Raw genomic sequence first — 24,102 nt, forward strand, 5'->3', positions numbered from 1 at the left:
ATATGCACGGCACTGCAGGGTCACATTGAAGCTGTCTGGAGTCTTGGAGATGTTTTAAATCACTGAATGTAGCAGTCTTTAATTTTTACAAGCCTTTCACGCTTCCTGAAAGAAAACGTGAATTGAAGCACAGCCACCCTTTGGATTTCAGGGTGAATTTTGCAGTAGAGTTCCTCAACCAACAATTGTGGACAATATGTGTCCATTAGTAAAACGTGTGCATTTAATTGCATGGATTAGTTAAAATAACACACAAAAGGGAGAGTATGAAATCAACAGTGCTCTTTAGCTATACAACCCTGTAGTATCTGGTATCTGGAGGTAACATAGCTGTCAACGTTTCCCCTTTTTAAAGGGAAATTCTCTTATTCTGAATAGGATTCCTCACAAGAAAAGGGAAAAGTTGGGAGGTAGAATGCCTCTGTCAGTGGAAGGTCCACATTTCCACTAAGAGCTTTCAACAACTCCTCCTCCATTTTGAATTTACCTAACACCCTTTTTAAGGGACCCCATTTAAGAGTCCTCTTGTGAGCTTCTGGAGGCAAGTTTAATCTTCATTGAGTGGTAAACTTCTTTCTCTTCCCTCCAGACATTTTCTGCTACAACTCCCATCTGCCCCTGCAGTCAGAAGGCCCAATCATCTGAAGGCATATATTTTCTTTATTTCAAAAATAAATACACCAGTTAACACTGTAGTGCCAGATGTATCAAAAGATACATCTGCATTATTATTATTTGCAGAATTTATATACCGCTTTTCAGGCAGACTTCACAAGCAATTTACATAATATTATAACAACAATATGCATCACATTTAATAAAAGAATAGTTATAATAGATATAATGTAATAATAATAATAATATAATTTCTTCATTTGGAAGAAAAGCTGTTGCTACTTCAGATGCCCTCAACTGTCCCATTAAAACTGGAACATCCCATTTTCCCACACAGCAGCAGCACAGTGGCCCAGTTTTTCGCCTTGACATGTTGAAGGCTATGCATTTGGTAGCACCTCAAAGCGGTTTGCAAAAGATAAAATCAAGGGGGAAAAATGCAGCCTGCCTTTAAAACAGACAAAAGTTAAAATACTGAAACAGATTAAAAGTGATGTTGTTGTTCCGTGTCTTTATAAACGACAGTGAAGGCACCTGCTTGAGTTATACAGGCAGGGAGTTCCAAAGTGCAAGCTCTGCCATGCTATAGGGTTGAGTTCTTACACCCACAGGGCTGATATTGTGGGGCACCTGTACTAGTGCAATTCTGCCAGTCGAAGCGGATGAGTGGGCATATGTGAGGTAAGGCGGTTTTGTATGTAAACTGCTCCCAAGCTGTTAAGGGTTTTATATACAGGCAACTCCCAATTTGCACGGGGATTGTGTTCTGGGTCATCTCACACTTCGGTGCAATGCAGCCCAGCCCAATCCAACCCCAGTATGCACTTTTACCCCCCACCATGCCCTGTTATAAGGGTTAAACCACAGAGCCTAGAGCTTGCTGATCAGAAGGTTGTCAGTTCGAATCCCCGCGACAGGGTGAGCTCCCGTTGCTCAGTCCCAGCTCCTGCCAACCTAGCAGCTCAAAAGCACATGAAAGTGCAAGTAGATAAATAGGTACCGCTCTAGCGGGAAGTAAACGGCGTTTCCATGCACTGGTTCGCCAGCGGCTTAGTCATGCTGGCCACATGACCTGGAAGCTGTACACCGGCTCCCCTGGCCAATAAAGCGAGATGAGCCCTGCAACCCCAGAGTCGGCCACGACTGGACTTAACGGTCAGGGGTCCCTTTACCTTTACCTATGGCCCGTTATGCCACCACCCCATCAAGGTGTTGCTTTGATCATGCACAAAACAGCCGTTGCCAGTCCTAATATGAACACCTTGAAGTTGGCAGGACATTGCCCAATTGGCAACCAATGCAGAGCTCTGAAAAGGGGGCGTTTGTGCTGACAAAGCCACACAGCTATCAGCGATCATGCTGCAGCATTCTGCAACAACTGCAGCTTCCATATCAAGAGAGGAAACCTGCACGTTGCAGCAATCCAGACTTGAAGTATATGAACTACTGTGGCAAGGCTTTCATGGTCTGGGTACGGCCGTAGCTGTCAAACCACCTGCAGTAGGTAAAAGGCAGCTTTTGCCCTGAAATCCCTAACAATGGCTTCATGTAGATATGAAATAGAACCCCAGAGAGTGGTTCTGCCTTCACAGCTGGAGACAGCAATGTTTATGAAGATTAGTTGCTAAAAGCAAAGACTCAGGCAGCATTTCCTCTTTATGAGGGTCCCAGGAGGGGGAGATGAGCAAAGCCAAAAGCCAAATGATGCTTTTCCATTGAAGCCACAGGATCAGAGAAATAAGAGAAAAGTTCCTCTTCTTGATTTTCACCTTGGCCCATGACCTTTTTCAGACAGTGTTCTCCAACAGGGTGGGTGGTGGCGGTGTCGACCATCTCCCCCAGCTTGTCTGGCAGTCACTCGGTTTCTTCATTCGGGTCCCCAGCTCTGAATCCAGGATAGCTAGCTGCAGTCACAGCTGCAGTCACAGGCATCAGGGGCAGACGCGGTGCAATCAGAAAGGGAATCATAGGCTGGCGGTTCTGAGCACAATGTACCTTCTGCTCCATTCCGGTCAGCCTGCAGGTGGAGGAGAAAGAGGAGCAGTTAAACAACACGGTACAGGAGACTGTGGGAAGCAGCTCCCAAAAGAGCATTGGAACCCACCTAAACCACCAACTCAGCCACAAATTCAGCAAAAGGCAGATGACTCAACTATATCTCTTAGTTCAAGTGTTTAGGGATAGCTTAAGGTCCATGAATAACCATAGGTCAGAGGTCCCGGGCCCTAAGGAAGTCAGACTATCCTCCCCCAGGGCCAGGGCCTTCTCAGCGATGGCTCCAACCCGGTGGAATGCTCTGTCCCATGAGACCAGGGCCCTGCAGGGTTTAAGCTCCTTCCGTTGGGCCTATAAGACAGAGCTATTCCACCTGGCTTTCAATTTGAAATTAGCCTGATCTTTTATTCTCCTTCCTTCCCTCCCCCTCCCCTTTTTATGAAGATTACCCGCTCTGGGATCGCTAATTCTCCCCTGGTCTCCTCGCTGGCCCAATCAGGACTAATTTAGCCAGCTAGCCCTGGTGATCATCTAATGTTTATTGGATGGATTTCCCCCATAAATTGATTTTTGAATTCTGAATTTATTTTATACTGTATTTTATGCTGTTTTTTGTTGCATCAATTAAGTGCTTTAAATTTGTTGTTAGCCAGTTTTCTGAACTGGGAAGGGTGGGGTATAAAAATATTATTATTATTATTATTATTAGCTTAATTGTGATGAGAGATCCAGGAACCTGTAATAACAGTTTGGCTGTGCTCTTCTGCTTTAGTCAGACAATAATGTTTTAATTCTATTAGAATTTAACGTTTTGGGCCAACAATATAATCAGTATTTTAGAAAGAGAGAAGAATAGATTTTCTTTTGGTGTGGAAAGGACCAGATGGTGCCACCACCCCTCATTAAATGTACAGAAGTCTACCAGTTAAATCTGACTTTGAAACTGGCCACAGGACACTGTCCTCTACTGCACCTCTGGGCTAACTTATGTGGGGGGCAGTCGTCACAGACTCTCATGCCAAAACCCCTGAAGTCTCTCACTACTCTTGAGATGGCGGTGGCGCGTAACAGTAGCACCGAACCATCACCCCTTATTTTCTTGACATACACATCTCACCTGGACCTCATCATAGGTAGGGGGGCTCATTGCTGTACTGTCGGGGGCAAAAACCATCAAAGGGCGGTTCATCATTGGGTTCTCGGGTGGCGGACGGTACACCATCTCCTCTTGTGCCACAGAGAGAATATCTGCAGAGTGCAACATGAGACACGTTACTTAGTCCTTGGCAATGACCAATCATCCCTGTCTTCCAGGATACACAAATGGAAGGTGGGAACATATTTGGCAGGGAGCCTCCATCACAGTTGAGATGGAAGGAAGAGTAATAGAGAGGGTTCTACCTGTGTTCCTCTGATTGGATTTCCCCGCCTCATAACTCTTGCAGATCACCACCAAAATACATATAATGGGTACAAGAAAACCCAGTACGATACCCCACTGGATATTTTGTGGAATGCTGCCTGGAACAACAAAAATAAAAACAAGAACATATTGGAACAAGAACATAATAGCTACTGCCAAAGTGACCTCTGCCCCAACATGTGACCAAGAGCAACAGAATAAATAACAGAGAATAAGTGAAAATGCCAATCGGTTTCATTTGTAGGGAAATTCCATAACGGCCAAAGTCATGTTTGTAAGCTCCTTCACATAATATTTCTCCTACGATCATCTGATAATTGTCCTTAGCATAAAATGAATTGTCAGCTCGTCCCATGAGAAAGCCAATCTATCAATATGACAAGGGGTCATTAAGCTGTTCACATGTTTTCTCAGAGAGGTCTTTAACTGAACTTTACGAGGGTGGGAAATTAGAGAAATTCTGAGTTTCCGGTTCTGGTTGTTTCACTTACATGTTTAAAATGCTACATTGAGAAATGGTTGCCGGTTATTGAAAGCTTTGGAAAACTATATTTTGTTAGGGGCTGCCATTCCTGCCCCCATTGATCACCAACTGCCCTAACTCCCCCTCCACCTCCATGCCAACCCCTACCCACTTGCAACCACACTATGGACCTCACCCTGGTAACCATCCCTCACGGTTGATTCAGGCATTTTGCCATACCTCATTCCATCCCCAGCCCTCCCATCACAGCTCCTTCTACCCCACCTCCCTGCCACCCCAACCCTGTGGCCCATCCTCTCCCCATGATCCTACCCAAATCCCCCCATGTCCACTCCATCACCCATTGCTCCAGTCCCCAAATACCACTGCCTGGAACAGAGGGGAACGGAAGAGCAGAAAGCCTTTCTCGCTTTAGCTCCAGGCTGCTGAGAAAATGATGGTACTTTAAAGGGTGAAGCACCCCCAGTTTCCAGCCTCAATTCTATGGAAGGCCTGGAAGGGACTCACTGTCTTAAACCTCAGAAAAAACCATTGCTGCCAGTCCGTGTAGACAATGCTAAGCTAAATGGGCTTCAGGTAAAAAAACCTGAAGAAAAACACAAATGGGAAACATCCTGACTTCTGTTAAAAGTTGCTCACACAATTTCTCAGGCACACAGAAAGCTGCTTCTTACAGAGTCAGAACTCTGGCCCATTTATATCTCTGTGTGCCTGAGAAATTTTGTGAGCAACTTTTAACAGAAGTCAGGATGTTTCCCATTTGTGTTTTCCTTCAGGTTTTTTTTTAAAAAATGTTCTGCATGCCTGTGCACCTGTCCTTGAATCTCCAACCCTTAAGGATATCATAATTGTTCACTGGCCCAAGCAGCATCTCTGGATAATTTAGGGTGGGAGGAAAGATTGCTCACCTTCATGACTTTCAACTTCATGACGTTCATAATCCTGGCAGATTCTGCGCAAGTCAAACCAAGCTTTCTTTTGATCTGCCAGATTGCGGACCAGGCAGGCGATGATGGAATGGGAAGAGTCTTTTCTCCAGGAGACATGGAGATTCCTGCCGTTGTCAGAAAATGAGAAACTATCTAAAGCTCTCACGTTTTCCCAGTAGATTTTGTACGTTCCTGCTACATATGTCTGGCACTGCAGGGTCACATCACATCCCTTTGGAGTATTGATCAAATTATAATAGTTGATCCTTGGTTGTGGTGCTGGATCTGTTCAACACAAAAGTCATGTGAGGTTTGTGCCTCAGTGGCTGTCACTAAGTATGTAGGGCAGCAATGGGGGAACCTCAGGACCAGGGGAAAATGCACCCCACTGGGCCTCTGTATCTGGTCCATGGGACTCTCTCAAGGCCACCCCCAAGTCCTATAATGCAGAAATCCCAGCCAACTAATCCCTGGCGGCTGGCCATTCAACTTCTGTTTAAAAGTCCCTAATGAAGGGGATATCCACCACTTTCCCAGGGAGAGCATTCTACTTCTGAAGGTTCTTTATCAGAATATATTTTATTGTCATTTAAATCCTTTGGTTTGTGTCTTCCCCTCTGGAGCAGCAGAAAACAAGCTTGTTACTTTTTCTACACCGTAGCCCTTCAGATATTTGAAGATGGCTATCGTCTCGCCTTTCAGTCATCTCTGCTCCAGGCTAAATAGTCCCAGCTCCTTCAATATATCCTTCAACTCTGAAAATGATGCTTGCTTGCTTGGATGGATGGATGGATGGATGGATGGATGGATGGATGGAGGGTTAGACATGGGTGTGAGTTTGAGAGGCTGTGTAGATATTGGCCAACTCTACAAAGGTAAGAGTCACATTCTTTACTCTGCCTACTTTCCCCTCTCCCACCACCACCATGTGGCCCCAAGAAGATTCCCTAGGAGGAATTGTGGCCCTCAATCTGAAACAGAGGTGTTGATGTGGACCCCAGATTGTGGGTGCTCAGCGGCGTGCTTGTGTGCGATGTGATGTCATGACATTATGTCGCACGAACAGCGCTCCGCCTCCACTTCCCTCTGCCCCCTGCCGTGCCTCCGCTGACTCACCAGCATCATGGTGGTGACTGGGCCAGGGCCTCTGCCATGGGGCCTCTGCCTGGGCCCACTGAGGCTGCAGATGCGCCCCGTCAAGATGGTGTCTATGTTGCTTTGTGTGACATCGCATGCATGGCACGTTTTTGTCACCCAGCTGGGCTCCCACAGTGGAAATTCTGTGGGTCCCGAGGCGCCCAGGTCCCATCAGAGATGGTGCCTATGGTCTGAAAAAGGCTCCCCATTTCATCCGATGACCATCCTTTTCCATGCTCAGCTCCAGCACAAACTCAAGAATGGAGAAAAACAATTGCTTACCGTAAAGAGTCACATTAAAAAAGTGGTCTTCAAACTGTTCTGCATCAAACCAGACACGAGCTTTATAGATTACAGCATCCCGCCTCTCCATGTGTCTGATTATAAGAGTGGTCCTGTCAGCCATCAGCAGCCGACGTCCAAATATGTGCCCCGACATTACATTAGTCACAAAATCATTTTCCCCCAAAAACCAATGACCTTGTAGGTTCATCAATGTTGCTAGCCACGTGCTGAAATTTGACTTCTTCAGCTTCCAGTCTCTGAATTCACAAAGGCGATAGGGCGCTCCGCTTACAGGGCTAATGACATCCCATTCAATTTTCTCCACTGGTTTTCCCGGGGGGACCTTTACAGGAAAGGAGACCTGTCCCCCCACGACTCCTTTCACATGCTGGGATGCATTCATTGATGCTTCACCTGTAGTGCCTTTGGGGAAACAAAGAGGGGCGCCATTGTTGTTTGTCTGTTTGCATATGGAATTTATACCCCACTCTTCGTCCCAGAGGCGGGGCTAGTTGCTCCAGCACCCAGCACATGTTGTGTACCCCGCGGGGGCAGGGCTAGCCGCCCACGGGCGTGGGGCTAGCGTCCCGGGGGGGTGTGAACTCCCCCTGGGATGACACCCGAGGTGGGCTTCAAGGGCACCCACCGCACCCCACTTTCTTCAGCAGTGCTTCCTCCTACAATTGAAAATATTTTTTGTTTAGTAATGATATTGGAAAGCTGTTACATGCAGATACAAGGAAACTCAGAAGGGAGGGACTAGAGGAAGTCAATCAATATGTACATAAGGTTGGGCTTTTAAAGAATTAAGTTCGTTTTTATCGTTTATTTGTTATGGTGGTGGGTAGGATGAAGTTTCTCGTATTGTTTTCTTCTTTGACGTGCTTTTTTGTTTTTGTTTTTGTTTGTTGTTCTGTTATGTGATATTTGTTATAATTGTGGAAAACCTAATAAAAAATAAAAATAAAAATGAAGGAGCCCTAAGCAACATCTCTGTCCAGAATGTCAACGTGGGGGAGTCATTTTCAAAACAGTTACAGGCCACATTTATATCAAACTCTCCAACTTTTCTGAGATGAAAATAGGGGCGTTCTATTCAACATCTGTCTCACCCCCTATATACCGTATTTTTTGCTCTATAAGACTCACTTTTTCTCTCCTAAAAAGTAAGGGGAAATGTGTGTGCATCTTATGGAATGAATGCAGGCTGCGCAGCTATCCCAGAAGCCAGAACAGCAAGAGGGATTGCTGCTTTCACTGGGCAGCGATCCCTCTTTCTGTTCTGGCTTCTGAAATTCAGAATATTTTTTTTCTTGTTTTCCTCCTCCAAAAACTAGGTGCGTCTTGTGGTCTGGTGCGTCTTATAGAGCGAAAAATACGGTATATGCACTGACAATAAGGGGGAAAGGGCAGGCCTACCGGGACTTACTTTTAAGCAAACATACAGTAATAATTATTATTAATAATAATATCATTATTTATACCCCACCCATATGCTGGGTTTCCGAAGCCACTTGTCAAACATTAAAAACATCCTAATAAAGGGCTGCCTTCAGATGTCTTCTAAAAGTCAGGTAGTTGTTTATTTCCTTGACATCTGCTGGGAGGGCGTTCCACAGGGCGGGCGCCACCACCGAGAAGGCCCTCTGCCTGGTTCCCTGTAACTTCACTTATCACAGGGAGGGAACTGCCAGAAGGCCCCCGGCGCTGGACCTCAGTGTCCAGGCTGAACGATGGGGGTGGAGATGCTCCTTCAGGTATACTGGACCCAGGCCGTTTAGGGCTTTAAAGGTCAGCACCAACACTTTGGTATTTGGTGCTTTGAAACATACTGGGAGCCAGTGAAGATCCTTTAGGACCAGTGTTGTATGGTCCTGGCGGCCACTTGCAGTCACCAGTCTAGCTGCTGCATTCTGGATTAGTTGCAGGTTCCAATTTAAAGGAGAGATATTTTCATAGTTTTTATAGGAGAGGAACGGGAGCCAAGGTAGCAGCAATGTTATGGCCCCAGCTTAAACCATGATTTCCCATGGCACAGAAACAAAGTGGGATTGCTTATTGCTATCCACAAGCGCCAAGGCTAAATAGGAGCATTTGGAGACTCTGTTATATAAGACATTCAAAGTCGTAACATTTTCTACCATATTTTGAAGGGCTTAAAAGAGGACACATTGGCCAACTTCTACATTTAGCTACGGGTCACTATGACGACTCAACCCATGAAAAAGAGGGTGTGTCCTGGAAAAAGAGGACATCTGGCAACCCTAAATTGTTCCCCCAGAAAAGAATCCTATGATCATTGTTGGTGCTGAGGTTTTCTTAAGAGATCCCCCTTTCCCCACACAGAACTACAACTCCCAAAGTGGTTCAACAACCAATCTCTCATCCTAATGAACACTTTAAAGGCTGGAAGCCTTTCAGGTCCCATTCTGATAGATTTGGCTTCAACTGAGAACTGAATGGAATTCCTGCCTCCATGCCCACCAGTTTTGAAGGACTTACCAAAGGAAGAAGAGATCAGTAGGACAAAGGTGAGAAGAACAGGAAGGCATCTGTGAGTGACATCCATTGCCATTTTTGTCGGGCGACGCAGCAGGTCTTGGACGTGGTTCACAGAGTGAGTGGCAAGCAGAACGGAGTTGGTTCACCCTGGTTGCAGCACACTCCTTGGATTCTGCTCTCTGAAAGTAGCAATGCAGGAGAGAGTCTGGCGATATCAATAAGAGTTTTCTACTGTCATTTCCAGTCATTTCTTCAAGCAGGAAATCCTCTGCCAAGCCCTTCAAGAGAAATCTGGGGTTAGCGAGTACATATCAGTTACGTCACCTCCTTCCATGAAACCACGTGACCCCAGTTGAAAAGTATCTGTGGAATATCAGCAACACTTAACCCTTATGCAGCCTCACTATCCAATAAACATAACGAGCTTTTAGATCTGCTCTCTGTTTTTAAGTGACGCTGTATATCTTTCCGACTCACTTTTCACTCCTTGGCTTTGAAGCCAATTACTGTTGAAACCAAGCAGCTGCTTTTATTATTTTGCGGTTACTTCTCCTGAATATTTTAAATGGTTTATTACCCAGAAATTCCCCACCCCAGAAGAAACACTTGTGAAGAGCAGCATTTATAAATGTTGTTAATCTGTGAATTAAAGCTGCCCTAAACCTTTTTGCAAGCCCTCTCAGCCCCAAGTTGCTCCAAGTTATTTTCTCCTATAAAGGGAGGGTCCGCACAACAGCTGTGATTGCTAATAGCTTTCAGCATAAACCCCTCCTCTTTTTATTTTCTGTGCACTCTTCTAAAGCCACTCCAGTTAATGCTCCTCCTGTGTGATTGTGGAAGTGAGTTCAGCGTAAAATGAATTATGCATTGTGTGACGAAAGGCTTCCTCGTATCCTTCAGGTTGTAGGATCTGAATCAAGAAGAATTTGGCCTTAAATTAAGCGTTGGTTGTGCTCCGAGCCCCCAAACCCATCCCTCATGGAAATAAAGACACAGTCTTTATTTAGGAGACAGAATTTAATTTAAATCTTAATGGGCAAATTTTGGCCACAACTTTATTGAATACAGTGGTGCCTTGCAAGACAAAATTAATTCGTTCCGCGAGTTTTTTCATCTTGCGATTTTTTCGTCTTGCGAAGCATGGACTTTGGAAAAGCTTCAAAAAGCACCAAAGTCTTCAAAAACCTCAAAAAAGGCTACCACACCGTGTGTTATGAGTTGCTCCTCGAAGTGAATGCACGGTTTTAAGAAAAAGGAAACAAACTCGCAAGACAAAGGAAACAAACTTGCAAGACGTTTTCGTCTTGCGAAGCAAGCCCATAGGGAAATCTGTCTTGCGAAGCAACTCAAAAAATGAAAAACCCTTTCGTTTTGCGAGTTTTTCATCTTCCAAAGCATTCATCTTGCGAGGTAGCACTGTACACAAATGTGACTGGTATTGACTTAGGCATTGGTATCAGAACTATATCTGGCTCCTGCCCGACCCTTCAGGAAGCCTGGAAGGGTAAACAACCAGCAGGGGGAGCTCCGTCAGTGTATATGGACTGGGTTCCCGGGGGTTCTGGCATGGCCCTAGCCCCTCTCCAGGCTGCGGACGAGATCCAGACCTCCAGATTCCTTTAACGGAATACCCTATTCATTGGAGGGGCAGGTGATGGCCCCCTCCCCACATTCCCCTAAACCAATGCCTAACCACCAAACCGTACAAAGTTGTGACGATTGCTGAGAGGTAGGCAAAAACCAAGTGGCCACAGCCAATCTGTCACATTGGGAAAAATTTCTACCCGGCCTGCGTTCCAAAACAGGTGACCAACTGAAGGCCAAAGGTAAAGGTCAAGGGACCCCTAACCATTAGGTCCAGTCATGGCCGACTCTGGGGTTGTGGCGCTCATCTCGCTTTACTGGCTGAGGGAGCCGGCGTACAGCTTCTGGGTCATGTGGCCAGCAGGACTAAGCCGCTTCTGGCGAAGCAGAGCAGCGCACAGAAACGCCGTTCACCTTCCCACCAGAGCAGTACCTATTTATCTACTTGCACTTTGACGTGCTTTGGAACTGCTAGGTTGGCAGGAGCAGGGACCGAGCAATGGGAGCTTACCCTGTCATGGGGATCCGAACCGCCGACCTTCTGATTGGCAACTCCTAGGCCCTGTGGTTTAAACCACAGTGCCAAACGCATCCCAAGGCTAAACATGACCTGATTAACAGGTGGGTGGGCGGGTGTTCGGCAGCGTGAAGTAAAAGGAGGTTCCTACGTCACACTGCCAACCCCGAACCTTTGCCACGATGCTGACTGGCTAAAGGCCAGTGGCATAACTGTGGCACCACTGGCTTGGAGCAGGGCAAGCTCCACCCTCAATACAGTTGGGGAAGAGTTTCAGGGGCTGAGCACAACATGGACCCTCTGTTAGGAAGATCCAACTTGTCAAGCCTGTGCTTGCATAAACTACGTGTGGATGAGGAGAAAGACAGTCCCTCTCAGGTTGTTGTGAGGTGTATATCTCAACACGCATGCATGTCCAGCAGGCTGGTGTATTCAGCAAACAATTCCAAGAGGAAATCTCAGCATGGGTGTCTGTCATGAATATGTGTTTACCCTTAATCTTATGCTCCATAAATAAGTCACACACTCCAGGAAATAAGGAATACAGTGGTGCCCCGCAAGACGAACGCCTCGCAAGACAGAAAACCCGCTAGACGAAAGGGTTTTCCGTTTTGGAGGCGCTTCGCAAAACGAATTTCCCTATGGGCTTGCTTCGCAAGACGAAAATGTCTTGCGAGTTCCTGCGGGGTTTTTTCCCTCCCCCCCCTTTTCCTAAGCCCTAAGCCGCTTATCAGCTGATCCGCTGATAAGCCGCTTAACAGCTGATCGCTAAAAGCCGCTAAACTGCTAATAGCGCTAATCCATTAAGCTGTCAATGGGCTTGCTTCGCAAGACGAAGAAACCGCTATATGAAGAGCCTCACGGAACGGATTAATTTCGTCTTGCGAGGCACCACTGTACATGAAATGAAGAGAGACAGAATATATAGATGCTGCTTCAGGGAGACATGAGTATGGGGGCAGCAAATCATCCAATTCATACGCGCCTTAGACCTAAAGTGTAAAGGAATCTCTAACTACTCCAAAGCCCAGAGAGTGGTTGCAACAATGTGCCACAGACCCACACTATAAAGAGCGAAAATAAAGGAGGGAGATGTATATATTTGATCTTGTAACCTAATGGAACAGAAAATCAGGGATTAGAATGAATGTGATAACTCTTTTACTCCTTGGTGCCATATCTATACAGAACCCAGTTCTTTTTTTACAGGAAGGCATTATTAAACTTTGCTGGCACACAGCAGACTAGTTTGTGGATTTTTTGCATTGTGCATTTGGAGGTCATGATATTTACTCATACCATTGTTGTAGCCATGGGTTTGTAGTTTTTGCTTTTTTGCTTTTTTTGGCCAAACTCTCCATCGAAGATGCCCAATGTACAGGCTCTTCTCTTAGCTTGCGGAAGTGACTTAAATACATGGACGATGTGTTTTGTGATTAAAAGGCTCCCTCTCGTTAGAGCTGCACACTGGAGGCAGAAACCAATTTGGGCATCTTTGGAGGGACTCAGGTGTTGGAAGATATGGCTAAAGAGATCCACAGATTGTTGCGGGTCGAGGTGGATGAAGCAGGGTGGGCATTGCCTCAATAACTGAGATGGACCAGTGGTCTGACTCATTAAAAGGCAGCTTCCAGTGTTTGGGAAATGATGGTTAGCACCTGTGCTTTCTTCAACTTTCAACAGAAGCATGGAGGATTCCCATTCCTTCTTTTCCCTAGGTGTTGTTGTTTTTTAATGCTCTGTGTGCCTGGGTACCTCTCCTGGAATCCCTCATCTTTTGGGGTATCCCGAGCATCCAAAACACACTCAGGATTCAGCACTTCTGGGTAGCAATTGTTGGCATACTGCCGGGGAGACGGGGGCATCAGGAAGGTCCCCAGCTAGCTCCAGCCACCGGCTGGCAGCCAGACGATCACCAGTCTCCCTTGGAACAGGATCAATCAGCGACATGAGCCTCAGATACGTTTAGAGACCCATGCACGCTCTGTCAGCAGAGTGAATAAATATTCTCACAGCAGAAGTGGCGGACAGAGCCATGTGTAAGCATTATTTTACAAGCGTTTATTCAGCGTAGTTCAGGAACAAAGGAGAACATATCTGCTTCCCTTCGTCTCCAGCAAAACAGCAGCAAAGCAAAAGCAATATACAAAACGGAAGTTCCCAGCAGACTGCTGGAATGTAAACAGGCATGTGACACACAACAGTCACGCCCGTTCCTTTTTAAGGTGGAACAGAACTATATCCTAACAGCAATGTGGGGGTTAGGACACCTTTCTCTCATTCAACGCTTGTGCAGATGTTGAGCAAATCAATTGAGGCTTCGTTTTGATCCGCAGGATTGCTGACCAAACACGTGAAGGTGGAGTCAGGGGAGCCTTTTCTCCAGGAGACACAGAGATTCCTGCTGTTGGACAAAAGCTGGTACTTAGAAGAACCTCCTGCTGAGGCCCTGGAAAGATTGCCTCTTTCCCAGGAGATATGGTACTTTCCCTGACTAGGTACCTGACACCACAGGGTCACATTGCAGCCTTCTCGAGTATTGGAGAACACACGATAGAGTATCCATGGTGCTGGCACTGGCTCTGTTCAACACAAAGAGAAGTCATGTGAAGTTTGTGCCTCGGTGGCCATCGCTAACTGTGCTGGGCAGTGACGGAAAGACACGGACCCTCCAAGCATCAGCATGTGGCCCCTGAGAGCCCATGAAGGCCACATCTAGGCACCCTCCCTCCCCAAGCCATATCCTTCAATGACTCTGCTCCACACACAGCATTTTTGGGGGTGAAGCTTTTATCGTATTTCATTTTGTAATGCATATAAGTCAGAGAAAACAATTATAACAACAGACAAAAATTCAAAGGTGCAAAACAGAGCTATTAATAATAAATAATAATAATAAATTTTATTTATACCTCACCTTCCCCAGCCAAGACCGGGCTCAGGGCGGCTAACACCAGGTATAAAAACAATTGATTAAAATACAACTTAAAAACAAGATTAAAATGCAACATTAAAATGCAGCCTCATTTCAGTAGAAACTCAAATCAAAAACTTTTTGGGGATGGAAACGTCAAATCTTCACCAAGGCCAACTATCCAGACTGGTCCTAAGTGGGCCAGAAAAAAGCCAGGGAAGTCCCCAAATAGGAGTTCCATCACAGAAGGAGAAAGGAAAAAAGAAAGAGGGGAAGGGGATCAAGTTGATTCCAAGCCAAAAGCCAGGCGGAACAACTCTGTCTTGCAGGCCCTGCAGAAAGAAATCAGATCCTGTAGGGCCCTGGTCTCAGGAGACAGAGCGTCCCACCAGGCCGGAGCCAGTGTTGAAAAGGCCCTGCCTTTGGTTGAGGCTAATCTGACTTCCTTAGGGTCTGGGACCTCTAGGGTATTGCTATTTATGGACCTTAAGGTCCTCTGTAGGGCAAACCGGGAGAGCCAGTCCTGTAGGTATGAGGGTCCTAGGCCATGAAGGGCTTTAAAGGTCAAAAGCAGCTCCTTAAATTTGACCCTGTACTCCATCGGGAGCCAGTGCAGCTGGAAAAGCACTGGGTGAATATGCTTCCATGGCAGGGACCCTGTGAGGAGCCTCGCTGCAGCATTCTGCACCCTCTGGAGTTTATGGGACAGCTTCAAGGGCAGCTCCTAATTACAGTAGTCAAGCCTGGAGGTGACCGTTGCATGGATCACTGTGGCCAGATCAGGGTGGGAAAGTAAGTGACCAACTGCTTGATGCGGCGAAGGTGGAAAAATGTCACCTTAGCTGTTGCTGTAACCTGCGCCTCCATGGAAAGGGAGACGTCAGGGATTACACCCAAACTCTTAATGGAAGGCAATAGCACTAATTGGGCCCCCGCAAGAGAAGGGAGTTGGTCCCTCATCCCCATACCACTCTGACCCAGCCAGAGGACCTCTGTTTTTGAAAGATTTAGTTTCAATCAGCTCCCATGAAACCATCCAGCCACAGCTTCCAAGCATCTGGTCAGTGTGTTCGGGGCCGAGTCGGTGTGGCCATCCATCAGCAGATAGAGCTGAGTGTCATCAGCATATTGGTGACAGCCCAGCCCAAAGCTCCGGATAATCTGGGCAAGGGGGCGCATAAAGATGTTAAAAAAGCATCGGGGAGAGAATTGCGCCCTGCGGCACTCCACACACCAAGGAGTGGCGCGACGACATTTCCCTCCCTAGCGCCACCCTCTGTCACCCACCAGAGATAAAGGAGCACAGCCATTTTCAGGCTGTGCCCTGTATCCCCACGTTGGTGAGGCGGTGGTCCAGAAGATCATGATTGGCCATGTCAAAGGCTGCTGACAAATCTAAGAGAATCAGCAGTCCCGACCTGCCTCGATCCAGTTGCCTACGGAGATCATCTGTTAGGGCAACCAGAGCCGTCTCCGTCCCAAAACCAGGACGGAACTGAAATGGATCTAAAGCTGATGTTTCCTCCAGAAACCTACCAAGCTGTTGAGCAACCGTTCTATTGTCAGGGAATGGTCTGGATCTGAAGAGTGGGGAATGCAGTCGCGGACAGATCAGTCTCTCTCAGAAGAGGAGCGGGAATATTCGTGCGTCCCCTGCCTTTCAGCATTTTCAGAAACAGAGAGACAGGCAGACACAGGCACAGAAGCTGAACAGATTAGGGAGGAGCTACCCAGCTATGAGATAATGACAAGAGAGCCAGAAGGGAGGGGTAATTGGGAGACGCAGCAACTGAGAATGTGGGGAAACCCCCCTCCTCACTCAGAGGTCTGAACGTATCAGAGAACGAAGGAGGCAGAGAGGGGGAGGAACTTCCCGTTGGAGTGCTCCTTGCTGAGGAAGTAGGGAATCGGATTCAGAGTAAGCAACTGCCCTCCTTGCGGAGAACTGTGTATTTTGTGACTGCAACATGAAACCGTAATAAAAGGACTATAAATCTGTCAACTGCTCCTTAATTCTTATCTGTGAAGTTACCCAAGGGAGGGGAGGACTCCCTGAGCTTGACAGCTATGAGATAGACACGTAGAATGAGCACATGAGTCCCTGAGCTTGACAGCTATGAGATAGACACGTAGAATGAGCACATGAGTCAAAACAAAGAAGTTCTAGTAAAGACTGGCCTCCAAATATTCCTAGAGTGCTCTCCCCCCCCCCCACATGCTGGAATGTTTCCTTTCAGTCTGATCCATTTATAGCATTTCCACCCCTCCTTTTTCCTGCAAGGAGTTCAGGGTGGTATACCTGGTTCTCCCCATCCTTGCTTGATCCCCACAACAACAACAACAACAAGAAGAAGAGATTGGATTTGATATCCCGCTTTATCACTACCCTAGGGAGTCTCAAAGCGGCTAGCATTCACCTTTCCCTTCCTCCCCCACAACAAACACTCTGTGAGAGTGAGTGGGGCTGAGAGACTTCAGAGAAGTGTGACTGGCCCAAGCAGCTGCATGTGGAGGAGCCGGGAAGCGAACCCGGTTCATCAGATTACGAGTCCACCGCTCTTAACCACTACACCACACTGGCTCAATACACCACAATAACCTTGTGAGGTAAGTAAGGCTGAGAGGCAGTGACTGGCCCCCAAGGTTACACCCAGTGAGCTTCGTGGCTGACTGCGAGGATTCGAACCCTGATCCGTTTCCAGGTCCTAGTCTGATACACTAGCCACCACACTGGATGTATGCTTACTTTGGTGCAGCATAGAGGTGTGTGCATGCATGTAGAAGCTACCTGTAATGGTTATAAAGGGTTGCTCGTGCGTAAGTTACTGCCACTCCTGGGCCCGGTTGTCTGGTTTAACCTGTCCTGGCTGACAGCCCTTCATTCCGTGGCTGTTCAGTCGCTAGCAGAATCTGTCAGTGGGCGTTTTTTGAACCTCTTCCAGCAAAGAAGTTGTTTGACGCCCAGTCTCCTCCTACTCTCCCTGCGCGGGACTCTTCTGCGCAGGGAGGAAGTGGGCAGAGGAGTGCCCGTGCTCTCCTCACTGTTTTCGGGCGTAGAGTCTTGGAGACCCCTCTCCAAATCCCCCATCTGCCCCCCTTCCCTACTGGTGTTGCACTGATTCCCTTCCCAAGCCGATGAGCTCCCTCTCTCCTTGCTGGCCCCATCTCCAGCATCGTTCGGGAGCCTTGCCTCCACCTCTGACTCTGATGTCAGTTCCCTGACACTACCCTACTCTACAAAGTTATAATTCACATTCACATTTAGCTGTGATTCATTCACTTGGGCCAGATGACCTTCCAACTCTACAGTTCTCAGATTAATTTATCTCCCCCCCCCCCGCCTTTTCACCTCTGATCTCTCCAAGCTCTGGCATGTGGCCCACCAGAAAACTGCCCAAGAGGTAATGTGGCCCCCGCCAAGCTGAAAAAGCTTCCTCACTCAATCCCATGGCCATCCTATTCCATGCTGAGCTCCACACCACAAACTGACAGGGATGGTGAAATGAATGACTTACCGTAAACAGCAAGGTTAAATTTGTGTTCTTTAAACTGCTCTGCATTAAACCAAACACGCGCTCTATAAATTCCAGCATCCTCTTTCTCCAGAAAACTGATATTCAGCATGGTCCTATTAACCAAAGCCAGCCGATCTCTAGACAAGTGTGTGCCATTTAAATCCCCACAAAATATGGTTTCATTGTGGCGTTCAGTCCAGTCACTGAGATTTGCCCTCATCCTCAACAGGTTCTCAACAGTCTTCTCCTCCAGTTGCTTAGACCTGCTGCTGATATCTGACTGCTCCAGTTTCTCACCTCTGAACACATCAAGGAGACAGGGCTTTCCATTTGTGGGGTGAAAGAAGTCCCATTCGATTTTCTCTACTGCTGCTGCAGAGGATAGCTTTAAGGGAATGTAGACTGATCCATTGAGGACTCCGTTCACCTGATGGGGCGAATTCTCAGCTGCTTGCCTTAAAGTGCCTTTAAGGGAGTAGGAAAATATTGGTTATTTATTGAATTCATACCCCACCTTTCCTCCTAAAGAAGCCCAGAGCAGCAGACCTATCTGCAACCCAACAATTTAAAGGAGGTAAGGTAAGGTAAAGGGACCCCTGACCATTAGGTCCAGTTGTGGCCGACTCTGGGGTTGCGGTGCTCATCTCGCTTTACTGGCCGAGGGAGCCGGCGTACAGCTTCTGGATCATGTGGCCAGCATGACTAAGCCGCTTCTGGCGAACCAGAGCAGCGCACGGAAATGCTGTTTACCTTCCCGCCAGAGTGGTACCTATTTATCTACTTGCACTTGACGTGCTTTCGAACCGCTAGGTTGGCAGGAGCAGGGACCGAGCAATGGGAGCTCACCCCATCGAGGGGATTCGAACCACTGGCCTTCTGACTGGCAAGTCCTAGGCTCTGTGGTTTAACCCGCAGCACCAACCACGACCCTTTTAAAGGGGGTAGGACACTCTTAAAAATAAATAGATACATGAGCCCATCTATGCCATACATTCAATCCTTGGAGCCGATTAGTTTAAATGGACATGTTTCCCCCCTGCTGAAGAATTCTGGGAACTATAGCTCATTAAGGGTGCTGAGAGTTGTTAAGGAGTCTCTCAACCATTCTCCTCATAAAGTTGCAATTCCCAGAGGGTCTAGCAGTCAATCCCTCTTCCCAGCACAAATTTCAATTACAAATTTCAGTTTCTGTATCGTTTCAGAAAGTGTGATTTCGAAAGATTCAGCTTAAATGCAAACTAAATAGACTGTCTCCTTCTCCACCTACATGCCAGCACTGAAGGACTTACCAGAGACAGAGAAGGCCAATAGGCTGGAGGTGAGAAGAATCAGGAGGCTTCTGCGTGTAACCTTCATGTTCGGCCCTCTCTGGGAATGCAGTGAGCCTTTGGTGCCGTGTGTCCCATAGAGTGCATAGAGAGGCAGAGTTGGACCTCTCCAATTGAAGCCCACTGATTGGGCTCTGATATCTGGTGGAAACAACACAGGAGACTTGCTGGTATTGCCACCAAGAGTTTTATGCAGGAATAAGAAACTCTGCACTAGGCACACATCAGCTTCACGATGCGTTCAAACATAGAAGCAGCTATCAAGCCCTTGAAGAGAAACCTGAAGATCATTTTTTGAGGCTGAGGACAACTTAAATACAAATGGTGTGGCGTATTTTCTCTTCTGTGGAATTCCTGGACAGCAATATGAAACTTATGAGTCAGCGGTAAACAATCCTGAATCCCTAATCAGGATCATCATCCCAGGAACACCATTGGTTTTTAGACCTGCTCCCTCTATTTTTAGCAATGTTGCGTATCATTTTTCCTGTTTCACTCACTGGCATTGATACTTACCTCTGTTGAAACCGGAGTGCTGTTTCCATTATTCTGTGCTTGATGTTTCGTTGTATGGAAGTTTCCCCCAGAGGAAGAACTGTGAATGGGCAGCAGAGATCAGTAGGCTAAGGGTGAGAAGGTTGCAGAGGCTTCTGTCAGTGCCATTCCTGGTTGCTTCTTGCCGGGAATGCAATGAGCCTTGGATGTGCCTGGTACAGAATGAGAATTGTTGGGTTGGGAGGAACCAAAAGGGTCATCTAGTCGAACCCCTGCAATGCAGGAATCCCTGGCAGATGGCCATTCAACCTCTACTTGAAAACCCCCAATGACGGAAGCAGTCCACAGAATGGGTAGGGGGCAGGAGTTGTCTCTCTCTACCTTTGGGGGCTGCTCTTTGCAGGCAACAAGACAGAAGAGGTTCTGGAGATGTCACCTACAGGCTTCTGCTGTCATTTTGAGGCATGGGAAGATACACCTCAGCTTCAACATGTTAGTCATCAAGTATTAGGCGTCTGGGAATCTGATTCCCCCACGGCAGGCGGCCTGGGATAAATAGTCAAGAAAAGCTCTTACCAAAGTCTTTTATTCAATATTCACAGAGTGAGGCTTAGAAAGTCAGCCTCTTGGAGTAATGGCATTGCTCAGAGTAATCCCCTCCCTACCTTCCCCTCTCAATCTTCAACAGCACCAACCCCCTTACAGTGGCTGCTTAAGACCACTTGTGTCTTAGCTCTTTGCCCCTCATCTATCTCTGAGCCGTGATCTTCTGCAAACCACTGTTTTAAATCTATACAGTGATATCTCGGTTTAAGAACAGTCCTGTTTACAAATGATTCGGTTTACGAACTCTGCAAAAACCCGAAGTAGTGTCCCAGTTTGCGAACTTTACCTCGTTCTAAGAACGGAATCTGAACAGTGGAAGGTCACCAGCGGTGGGGGACCTCATTAGGGAAAGCGCACCTTGATTTAAGAACGGTCTCGGTTTAAGAACGGACTTCCGGAACAGATTAAGTTTGTAAACCAAGGTACCACTGTACTGTCTTCCTCTTCTCTGGAAGTTTCAGGAGGAGGGACAGGACGGTCTCCACCATTCCTCCTCAGTCCGTTCCCCTGACATCAGGCCATTGAAGAGGAATGTGGGGTGATTTTGGGGTTGCAAGAACCATATGACCTATTTCCTCAGCCATGCAATCACATGACAGCAATTCCAAACTGTGAGTCAGAGATCAGCAGTGTGTAACCCTCAGTCAGCCTCTCTATCCCATCAACAGAATGAATATTTAGATGTGCGCCCTCTAATTTTTATTTATTTAAGAAATGCTGTGCCTTTTTCTGCCCTGTTTTCCTCTCTGCTGTTTGTACTTATTCTTGCTGAAACTGGACTGCTGTTGTATTATTTTGTGGTTTTATTACACAGAGGTTCCCCCAGAGGAAACGCCGCGATTGAGCAGCCTTTATAAATGCTGTTATTCAATAAGTAAAGCATTTCTTAGGTTTCCTTCACACTTCCTGAAACAGCCCCTGAAAGGAAACAGAGATTTCCTTAGAAATCTGCACTACTTCAAATTCTGCAGGGCATTTCTCTAACCGACAAATGTCTACAAAATTGTGTAAAATTGTGTAATTTCAGAAAAAGTGGGCCTTAGAGTACATGGATGAGTGAAAGCAACACACAAAAGGAAGGGAATGAAAATGAGTGCTTTGCAGCTGTATTTTCCACTAGCATCTGGTATCTGGAGGTAGACTGTTTCTATAAAGGGAAGGTCCGCATAACAGTCGTCATCCCTAAAATCTCTTGACAACAGGTGCACCTGTTTGAATACGCCCAACGCTCTTTTGAAGCCACTGCATTTAATGGTTCTCTCATGTGATTGTAGAAGTGAGTTCAATATACCTATTTTTCGCTCTGTAAGATACAACTGACCATAAGGCACACCTAGTTTTTGGAGGAGGAAAACAAGAAAAAAAATTATGAATTTCAGAAGCCAGAACAACAAGAGGGATCGCTGCGCAGCGAAAGCAGCAATCCCTCTTGCTGTTCTGGCTTCTGGGATAGCTGCGCAGCCTGCATTCGCTCCATAAGATGCACACACATTTCCCCTTACTTTTTAGGAGGGAAAAAGTGAGTCTTATAGAGCAAAAAATACGGTAAATGAATTTACGCATTGTGTGGTGAAAGGCTCTCTTTTATCTGCTGGCTTGTAGGATCCAAATGATCTAGAAAGTGGGTTTAAATTAAACTTTAATGTGCACTTGCATAAACTCTGTGTGGATGAGGAGAAGGACAACCCCTCTCAGCTGGTTGTGAAATGTATGTCTGAACCCACATGCATGTTCAGCACCTGTGTTTATTCAAGGATTGGATTCTTGTGCTGGAGTCGGTATTCATGACTGTTATGAATATGAGTTTAGCCTTAAACTTATACCCCATAAAGAAGTTACACACTCCAGGGGATAATTTTGGGTGTTGGGATCCATCTGTCTTGAGAGGTAGTGGTGAAGTAAAAATGTAGTACTGAAATGGCCTCCCTGGGCAGTATGTACAGAGGTTCTGTGATGCCCAGATGACAAGACACAACCAGCCCCCCAGGCCTTGCTGATGCTGAGGTCCAAAGAAAAGTAGAGCAATACATAGACCAATAGACTGGTCTCAACTAGGGCCAGGGCCTTTTCAGTACTGGCCCTGACGGTGGAACGCTCTGTCCCAAGAGACCAGGGCCCTGCAGGACTTGACATCTTTCCACAGGGCCTGCAAGACAGCTGCTCCGCCTGGCCTTTGGTTTGGACTCAGTCTGACCCTTCTGTTTCCCTCCCCTTATGGTTTTGATCCATGGGCTACTTTTAAAATGAGGCTGCATTTTAAATTGCATTTTAACCCATATTTTAAATTGATCCCCCCCCATTATGTTTTTACTGTGATTTTATTGGGAGGGGTATAAATAATAATAATAATTTGTTGTTGTTGTTTAGTCGTTTAGTCGTGTCCGACTCTTCGTGACCCCATGGACCAGAGCACACCAGGCACTCCTGTCTTCCACTGCCTCCCGCAGTTTGGTCAAACTCATGCTGGTAGCTTCGAGAACACGGTCCAACCATCTCGTCCTCTGTCGCCCCCTTCTCCTTGTGCCCTCCATCTTTCCCAACATCAGGGTCTTTTCCAGGGAGTCTTCTCTTCTCCTGAGGTGGCCAAAGTCTTGGAGCCTCAGCTTCACGATCTGTCCTTCCAGTGAGAACTCAGGGCTGATTTCCCTAAGAATGGATAGGTTTGATCTTCTTGCAGTCTATGGGACTCTCAAGAGTCTCCTCCAGCACCAGAATTCAAAAGCATCCATTCTTCGACGATCAGCCTTCTTGATGGTCCAGCTCTCACTTCCATACATCACTACTGGGAAAACCATAGCTTGAACTATACTGACCTTTGTTGGCAAGGTGATGTCTCTGCTTTTTAAGATGCTGTCTAGGTTTGTCATTGCTTATTGTTGTTGTTGTTGTTGTTGTTGTTGTTGTTGTTGGCACCAGTTGCAGGATTTGCTGGAAGGAGGCATACAAAGTGCCATCCAACTGCCTTAAGGACTTTGCTCTGGATTTACCTCTCAGCCTTTTCTTCTCCCAAAGATCTTTCTTAACAACCCATCTCTCTTCCCAGTGCAAAATTTCAGTTCCCACATTGTTTCAGAAAGCATGATTTCGACAGATTCAACTCAAAATCAAACTGAATGGAATTTCTCCCTTCTTCCCTACCAGCCTGCACAAAGGAAGAGAGGGTCATAGAATCACAGAACTGTAAATTTGGAAGGGACTCTGAGGGTCATCTTATCCAACCCCCTGCAATGCAGTAATCTCTACTAGATCATATGGGGCAGATGGCCATCCAACAGCTGCTTAAAAACCTCCAAGGAAGGAGAGTTTTGTTGTTTCCCTTGCTCCCTAATCACTAGTTGCCCCACAGAAACGTAGAGTATATGCTTGTCTAAACATACTCTCACCCCGGGCTTTTTTCCACATGGAACTCTCTGGAACAGTGTTGCAGCACCTCTCAGCTGGGCCCCAGAAGTGTGGGGAGAGACTTGACCAGCCTCAGCAAAGCCACCTTTGGGCTCTGAGGTGGGTCTTCTGAGATAAGTGCATTCTGGCACCTTTTTCTCTAGGAAAAACAAGCACCGTTCTCATCAAATCCACACCATGGAATAAACAGGAGGGAACATAGTGCTATGGGCTTATTCATTTGCAAATAAAATTAAGTTATGACATATTGCAAAGCACTCATCTCTTGCACTATGTCCTCTAGGAACTTTCACGCTGTGGGAATTATTTTTTTGAATACCAGTAACCTAAGCTGTCTAAACCAAACACCTTCCGAAATTTGCTCTCACTGC

At 46.7% G+C, this 24,102-nt stretch overlaps 2 protein-coding genes and 1 long non-coding RNA gene across 3 annotated transcripts; all 3 read right to left on the bottom strand.

Annotated features, from left to right (window-relative positions):
* Positions 1–642: 642 nt before the first annotated feature.
* On the bottom strand, positions 643–9,676 carry LOC307205295 (uncharacterized protein). Its single transcript, XM_079957499.1, has 6 exons — positions 9,371–9,676; positions 6,866–7,291; positions 5,426–5,731; positions 4,012–4,131; positions 3,728–3,858; positions 643–2,632 (listed from the first exon to the last, which is right to left on the bottom strand). Exons 1-6 carry the CDS (start codon positions 9,441–9,443, stop codon positions 2,516–2,518), a joined length of 1,173 nt encoding a protein of 390 aa, XP_079813625.1. The 5' UTR covers positions 9,444–9,676; the 3' UTR covers positions 643–2,515.
* Positions 9,677–13,511: 3,835 nt separating this feature from the next.
* On the bottom strand, positions 13,512–16,072 carry LOC307205885. The gene is made up of 2 exons (XR_013834153.1): positions 15,922–16,072; positions 13,512–14,053 (listed from the first exon to the last, which is right to left on the bottom strand). It is a non-coding gene; the product is annotated as an uncharacterized lncRNA (long non-coding RNA).
* Positions 16,073–17,090: 1,018 nt separating this feature from the next.
* On the bottom strand, positions 17,091–19,760 carry LOC307205229 (uncharacterized protein; the record flags this gene model as incomplete). Its single annotated transcript, XM_079957425.1, has 4 exons — positions 19,745–19,760; positions 19,190–19,369; positions 17,901–18,365; positions 17,091–17,173 (listed from the first exon to the last, which is right to left on the bottom strand). Exons 2-4 carry the CDS (start codon positions 19,254–19,256, stop codon positions 17,091–17,093), a joined length of 615 nt encoding a protein of 204 aa, XP_079813551.1. The 5' UTR covers positions 19,257–19,369; positions 19,745–19,760.
* Positions 19,761–24,102: the final 4,342 nt, after the last annotated feature.

Source organism: Podarcis cretensis (assembly GCF_951804945.1).
Source record: "Podarcis cretensis genome assembly, chromosome: 16".
Classification (NCBI taxonomy): Eukaryota; Metazoa; Chordata; class Lepidosauria; order Squamata; family Lacertidae; genus Podarcis; species Podarcis cretensis.